The sequence below is a fragment of the Cynara cardunculus genome (genome assembly GCF_001531365.2).
Source record: "Cynara cardunculus var. scolymus isolate 2C chromosome LG 5, CcrdV1, whole genome shotgun sequence".
NCBI lineage: Eukaryota > Viridiplantae > Streptophyta > Magnoliopsida > Asterales > Asteraceae > Cynara > Cynara cardunculus.
In genome coordinates this window covers 1307257-1315086 of record NC_037532.1, presented here as the reverse complement: position 1 = coordinate 1315086, position 7830 = coordinate 1307257, and the positions used below count along the sequence as shown (strand labels likewise).

At 39.6% G+C, this 7830-nt stretch overlaps 1 protein-coding gene across 1 annotated transcript in view; it reads left to right on the top strand.

Moving 5' to 3' along the window:
* The first annotated feature begins 409 nt into the window (after positions 1–409).
* LOC112513837 (protein NETWORKED 1D-like) overlaps positions 410–7830 on the top strand; it is a 12616-nt gene continuing 5195 nt past the window's right edge. The window contains exons 1-3 of the mRNA XM_025120207.1: positions 410–498; positions 1163–1340; positions 2962–6962. Coding sequence (XP_024975975.1) covers positions 1238–1340; positions 2962–6962 — 4104 coding nt within the window. The 5' untranslated portion in view covers positions 410–498; positions 1163–1237. The remainder of the gene's footprint in view (positions 499–1162; positions 1341–2961; positions 6963–7830) is intronic.

The following is a 7830-nucleotide window of genomic DNA, read 5'->3' as shown; positions in this document are numbered from 1 at the left end:
ATTCAAGCGAAAAACAACCGAAACAACAGGTTTAAATACATGTTTGTCAATTACTAAGTAGATTATCGAGAAACACGCCAAAAAACGAACACGAAAAAAACGTCATCTAATTCACATCTCGGTTTTCTGTTTTCGATTCTTGCGAGGGTATTTTAGTAATTTTACGAAAAACAAAATGTAAATTAGGTAAAAATRTAAAGGAGTATTCTATAATTTGTCTCATTTTGGGTTTTGTGTTTATTGGGCCCATCTTGTACATTTTACTTTATTTTTTTTCCCTAGCAGACAGCTCCTCTCAGAAACACAAAACCAAAAGCCAGCAGCATCAACGACACAACATAGAATCAAAAAAGGTGAACTACAGTTAGTCATAGAAAGTAACGCAAGGAGATCAAGCTGGAATGGGTTGAAATCGAGGTTTAGAGATTTGTGATTTTTATATGATTTTGTTTATGAAGCTGCAAATCGAGAATCGCAACTGAATTTTTGATCCTTCTGGTAAGTTTTTTCGTGCTTTCTTTTTTGTTGATTTGTTAGTTCCATGACTTGTGTCATTGTATGATCAAACTGAYGCTGATGTTAATTACTTGTTTAGTTGTTTTGTTGAGTGATCGATGAACTAGTTATCGTTTGTTTCTGTTTAACTTAATCGMAATTCTGTTATGATCACGACCGATCGGAATAGGGTTTGATGATGTGAAGTTTTGGATCTCAGAAATTTAGGGCTTGATCACCGGTTGTTTGTTAATCTGATGAGTTAGGTGTAACTTGTGAAATGGAATTATTGGTTTAAAGTTCATAAATATTGCTGAATTTTTAATTTTTTTATGAAAATTTTAGTTTGAAAATTGTTTTCTGATTTGTTTTCTAGTTCACTATTTGTGATTTTTGGTTGATTCTCTTTACAGTTGAAAGAATTGAAAATTTTCGAGCAAATCTGGAGTGTTGYTTCTATTATTTGAGCAAAAACTCTGTAATTGTTATTATGTGAGATCCCACATCACTTGGGAAGCGGAATAAGGGACTGGATCCCCTCTGTCATTTGCATATTTAAAAAACMGTGAGTYTAGGTGTGGACAAAACTGAMAATATCTTATAGAGTTGCCTGGATGTTACATATAATGAGTTAAAGCTGARCATTTTCATCTTGTTTGTTTGCTAGGAATGACAGAAGGAAATTAAGGTTACTCGGGGTCGAACTTTACAAAATTCTTTCTTTATTTGGGAGGCTTGAACCATGGCTACTTTGTCAAAGACGGACTCGAGGCGCATGTATTCTTGGTGGTGGAACAGCCATATTAGCCCCAAGAATTCAAAATGGCTTCAAGAAAATCTTACGGGTATAACTTTCTGACTCTCAAAGTATCTTCTAGCTCTCTATTGTTCCTGGTGGAAGTCAGTGTTGGTGATTTTAGTGTCATCAATCATTTTGGTGTAATTGTGATTYACTTGGGATCGACTAGATGACAAGGCAAACATAATGCAAGTTAGGAGGTGTAGAATGTACACTCACAAATGTTGYCCCTTACCATCCTAGATCACAATAAGGCAGGGGTCAAGGGGTTGTGCCTCCTTGCAGGGTYMAAGGGGCAGCACCCCTGGCTGTGATCCTGCTGAGCATTATGACTCACAGCTTCTGATTCACTTCAATTTTATTCATAAGCGGTTGTAATTCTTGTGCAGATGCATATTAACCGCCTAACCACCCGAAACCGTCGATCTCTTTTATAAATACGTAAAACGGTTAATCTAGTGCATGTAGATACTCGAGTTTGTGCCTTGAAACTAGAGTGAGTTCTTGGATTATCACAATAGTGATWTCGTGAAACCAAAGGCATAAAAGGGTCAAAATATAGTATTTGGAAAGTGCAATACATACATGATTGAAGAACTATCCAAGTGAATGTAACCACAAAACCCAGTTTCTCAACAGTCAATCCATTTATCGTGGGTGATCGTTGTTTGGAAATAAATTGAAATCGTAGGTCTATCGTTGTTGCTTATTAGATGTTTTGAGGACCCAGTGTTTCCTTTCGTTACACTACCAAGAACCCTAGGTACACCCTTGTTTCTACTATCCATTTCTTACAAGATTGTCATGCAAATTGGTAAAAGCTTAAAGTTGTAGAATATAGCCAATTATATATTTGGAAAACGGTTTCAGGTTCATCTAATCAAATACTTGTATAGTGGTTTTCAACAAATTCCAATTTAAAAATCGAAGCGTTCTTTCTGACAAGTCCACCTAGAACACAACATCAGACTCAGGGACATGTGTAGACTGAAATTGGAACACAAACCCAAGCCAAAGTGAACTACAGTTGGTCCTAGAAAGTAACACGGCGAGATCAATCTGGAATGGTTGAACTCGAGGTTTAGARTTTTGTGATCTTTATAGTTTTGTTTATGCAGCCGCAAATCAAAATCGCAACTGAATTTTGATTCTAGCAAGCTTTTTCACAAATTCTTGTTGTTGATTTGTTAGTTTTATATGATCAAACTCACGCAGATGTTGATTACAAACAACTAGACAATATCAACACCGGCCTGGGTTTGATCATACAATGACGGAAGTCAGGTAACTAACAAATCAACAACAAAAAGCTGTGAAAAAAACTTACTAGAAGAATCAAAATTCAGTTGTGATTTCAATTTGTAGCTGCATGAACAGAACTATATAAAAATCACAAACTCTAAACCTCGATTTCAACCCATTCCAGCTTGATCTCCTTGCATTACTAACTGTGGTTTACCTTTTTTTGATTTTGTGTTGTGTTGATGCTACTGGCTTGGGTTTGTGTTTCGGAGAGGAGCTGTCTGCTAAGGGGAAAAAAGAGTCTGGTGTCCGTTTGGCAGAAAATCATATTTGGAAACTTGTGAATTTTCTCATCTTCTCTTTCCTCTTTCTCTTGCTGGCTGAGCAGCTCGTTACTTTTTTTTTTTTCTTGTGTGATTGAATAGATGTCGATATCAAGGTGAAAGCAATGATAAAGCTCATYGAAGAAGACGCAGATTCATTTGCTAGACGGGCAGAAATGTACTACAAAAAGCGTCCCGAGCTTATGAAACTGGTTGAAGAGTTATACAGAGCTTATCGTGCCTTGGCTGAAAGATACGATCATGCAACGGGGGCGCTCCGCCAAGCTCACAAAACAATGACAGAAGCCTTCCCAAATCAAGTCCCATTGTTGCCCGATGATCCATCTGCTAATTCTCCATATGACAGTGATCCTCAGACGCCGAGAACTACCRTACGTGCGTGTTTTGATCCCGATGATTTGCTGAAGAGGAATGGGGCAATGGATGAAGAATCTGATGTAGTCGGGTCTACAGGAACGGTCAGACGAGGTCTCAAATTCGGTGATTCAGACGATGGCAACAACAAGCACAGGGCGCAGACTCGAGCCTTGGCTGAATTCGAGACTGATAAAGAAATCCTATTGTTAAAAGAGTCCGTAGCCAAAGTTGAAGACGAGAAGGAAGCTGGCCAGAAGCAGTATCTGGAAAGTTTGGAGAGATTATCGAAACTGGAGTCTGCGATCTCTAGTGCACAAGAGGATTCCCGWGAACTTGCTAGCCGAGCAAGTGAAGCCGAGGCTGAAGCCCGAACGTTGAAAGACGTCCTCCAGAGATTAGAAACCGAAAAGGAAGAAAGTCTTAAGCTATACCACTTTGGGTTGGAGAAGATGTCCAATCTCGAGAATGCTCTGGCACATGCCCGAGAGAGCGTTGAGGAACTCAACGAGCAAGCAAGGGAAGGTGAAAACATAACCCAAAATTTGAAACACGAAATTGCRGAATTGGAGAAGAGATTAGCGGAAGCAGAGAAGGAAGCGAGGGATTTCCGTGAACGAGCTGAGAAAGCCGAGAGTGAAGTCAAGACATTGAAGCTAGCTATCGACAAATTCGATAAYGAGAAGGAAGCACAATCTCTCTTGTACCAGCAATGCTTGGAGACTATTTCCGATCTCGAGGCTAGACTCACTTGTGCCCAAGAAGAGGCTGAAAAGCTAAAGAGCGATATTGAAAACGGGGTTTCACTGTTAAAGGGTGCAGAAGAACAACGTTTGATGCTTGAGAARTCAAACAAGACTCTTCACACGGAATTGGAATCGATGGTGTTGAAAATGGGGTCTCAAACCGAAGAACTAACAGAGAAACAGAAGGAATTGGGAAGACTTTGGACTTGCATACAAGAGGAACGACTTCGGTTTTTGGAAGCCGAGACCGCTTTCCAGACTTTGCAACAGTTACACTCCCAATCTCAAGAAGAACTACGATCTTTGGCTGCCGAGCTACAGAACAGGGCTCGGGTTTTGACGGATATCGAAACTCGAAACCGAACTTTAGAAGGAGAGATACAGAAGCACATTGAGGAGAACAAGAACCTCAACGAGCTCAACTTGTCTGTGATCGGTAGCTTAAAAGAATCTAACTGTAAACTCGAGAAAGAGGTAGAACTCAGAGTCGACGAAAGAAACGCTCTCCAGCAAGAAATATATTGCCTAAAAGAGGAACTGAACGATTTGAATAAGAATCACCGATGTATYTTGGACCAAGTTGTTTCCGTAGGCTTGAACCCTGAAAGCTTAGGATCATCCGTAAAGGAGTTGCGGGATGAGAACTCTAATTTGAAAGAGGAATGCCAAACCGAAAAAAGTGCAAAAGCCGCTCTACTCGAGAAACTCGAAATACTGGGTCAGCTTCTCGAGAGAAATSTCGTTTTGGAGAATTCGCTCTCGGATTTGGGTGCCGAATTAGAAGGTGTTCGGGGTAAATTAAAAGCACTTGAAGGATCATATCAATGCCTTTCAGAAGAGAAATCTACTCTCGCTATTGAGAAAGCGAATCTACTAGGTCAGTTACAAGTAACGACCGATAATTTGAGTCTAGTATCAGAGAAAAACACCGTTCTTGAGAATTCCCTTTTCGATGCTCATGTCAAACTTGAAGTTTTGAAGCAGAAATCGACGAGCTTCGAAGATTCATGTCGATTGCTTGCCGATGAAAAATCTGCACTTATAACCGAAAAGGATACTCTAGCTTCGCAAATGGAGATCACTGAGAAAAGCTTGAACGATCTGGAGGTAAAATATACGGATTTAGAAGAGAAGTACTCGTCGATGGAGAAAGAACGAGAATCTACGCTTTGCAAAGTCGAAGATCTACACGTATCATTGGCTTTGCAAAATCAAGAACACATCATTTTCGCCCAAAAGAATGACGAAAAATTGCAGAGTTTGAGAAACCAGATTCGAGTCCTAGAAGAAGAGAATCGCGATAGAAGGAAAGAATATGAAGAAGAGCTCGATAAAGCTTTGGAATYGGATATCGAGATCTTTATCTTGCTGAGGTGTGTACGAGACCTCGAAGAAAAGAACTCATCTCTGTTCAACGATTGCCGTAAACTCCAGGAAGCATCGATGTTATCTGAAAATCTCGTTCATGTGCTGAAGCAAGAGAAAAGCGAAAACCAGGTGAAAATCAAATCTTTATCGGATCAGAACAGTAGATTGAAGACGGGTATGCACCAGTTGCTGAAGGTTGCTGGCCTTTCTTTGCATCCCGGATTCGAAAATGGTCAAATTCAAACATGTTTCGATAGCGTATGTAGAAAATTTGAAGGCACGAACTGTGCTCTCGTTGAAAATGAAGACAAAATCAGTGAATTGGTTGTCGAGATATCGATTCTAGTCGCAYTGCTGAAGCAACTGAAATCAGAAATGGCAGATATCGAGGCAGAAAAGTGCAGTATTYATCAGGAGTTAGGAGTCAGGACTGAGAAGATTCTTGAGTTGCAAACTGAGGCCCRAAAACTTTCAGAAACAAATGAAGAATTGAGATCGAGAGTAATTGAAGGAGATACCACGGAGGAAACACTAAGGACTCAGCTAGCGAGTTTACGTTCAGAGTTGTCGATTGTTCAAGGAGCTTACGAGGCTTTACAGATGGACAGTTCAGTGGTCCTCGAAGAAAATGAGTCTTTAACGAAGGATAATGTTCAGATGAACGAAAGGATTCGTCTTCTAGAAGACGAAAACGAAGTCATATTTGCTGATGTCATAAGCCAGAGTATCCTCTCTCGAACTTTGAAGAAATACCTTGACGAGAAACATGCCGAAATCAACAGGCTCGATGGAGATCTACGAAAGCTTCATGGTGTCAACAAAGTGATTGTCGAAGAAATGTCGATGGTCGAGAAGGAACTGGACGAGGTGCGAATGGAGAATCTCCATCTTAAAGAAACTTTAGAAAAATCCGAGCGTGAATTGGAAACAGTTACGTCTGTCCGTGATGAATTGAATTCCGAGTTAGTGAACGGAAGTAATCTATTGCATCTAAAGGAAATGGAACACAAGGAAACAATCCAACAACTCGAGATTTTGGAGCATGAAAAGACGGAGTTGTCCAAGATATTATCTTGTCTGCAGAGAGAAAACGAAGAGGTCAAAACGACAAGAGACGAACAAGGGAAACAGATTCTGAAACTTYTAGAAGATAACGATCATTTGAGTGAAGAACGCAAGTGCCTAGAAGAAGAAACCCGGGTTTTGGACCATAAAATCCACCAATTGACGGAAGACCATCAAAAAACGGAGGAAACTTTGCGTTYTGAGTTGCATAACGAAAAGGGCAATGCTCGATTGTTGGAAACACATGCATCGGAAGTCTATGGTGATTTGCAAACTTCGACTTTTTGTCAAGTTGTATTAGAAGAGCGGATTCGCGAGCTTACTGAAGTTTGTTTGAGCCTTCAAGAAGACAACACGTCCAAGGATRCGAATACCAAATTGCTGAAAGAAAGAACCGACGTTTTGGAATGTGAGAACGGAGATCTCAAAGCTCATTTGGCTGCATACGGCCCCGCCCTTGTGTCTTTGAGGGATTGCATCCTATCGCTCGAAAATCGTACCTGTATCAGAACCAAAGTCCAACACTCTGAAAATGAAGMAGCAGCGAAGGTAATGTTCTAACTATGTAGTGAATTCATACTTGCACATTCTGAGTTTTACCTCTGCATACAAACATACAAAAAGATTTCTTTGATATGCCAAATCGCTCATCGACCCATTGAACTTATGGTACAATCCTAGATTTTTCAACAGTTTTAATGAGCTTAATGGGACTAACAACTTATTCRTTCAGCTATATATGATTGTTTGGTAGTGGCTTAATGATATAGAAAGTGACTTATTCAGTAAACTTCTAGGGGGAGCTTAATGCAGAAAGCCAAAAAATTCCAAACYTGCCCTTCCCAAWTAACAAAACATGCCCATTCCACCCTCCCAAACAAAAATCTTCCCAATCTTATACAGAGATTAATCCACACCGAAAGTTTTATCTATACAGGACTTGATGGAAAACCAACCAAACATYCGGATAAATGATCTTAAATGGGTTTTCAATTAGGAGTATGACTTTCTAAAATTTTCTTTTAGCTCAAAGACTTTCATCTAACCCGCCCCCGGTTTAAAACAGTATGCTCCGTTAAAAACTTAGAAATACGCTAGAGGGTCATCTTGCAAAATGAGCTTTTGGAGAAATCATTCAGCTAAATAGCTATAGGGCTATTTAGYCTAAATGACTTTCTCAAAAATTGARTTTAAGAATCTAACCCTCTAATGTATTTCTAAGTTTTTACAGAACYAGGTTGTTTTGAACCATGGGCAGGTCAAACAAAGGTCATTGAGCTAAATTTATTTTAGAAGATCATGCTCCTAATTGAAAATTCATTTAAGGTCATTTATCWAAAGGAACCATATCAAGCTATTTAGCTGAATGACCTTCATTTGACCCACCCATGTTTCAAAACAGCCTGTTCCCATAAAA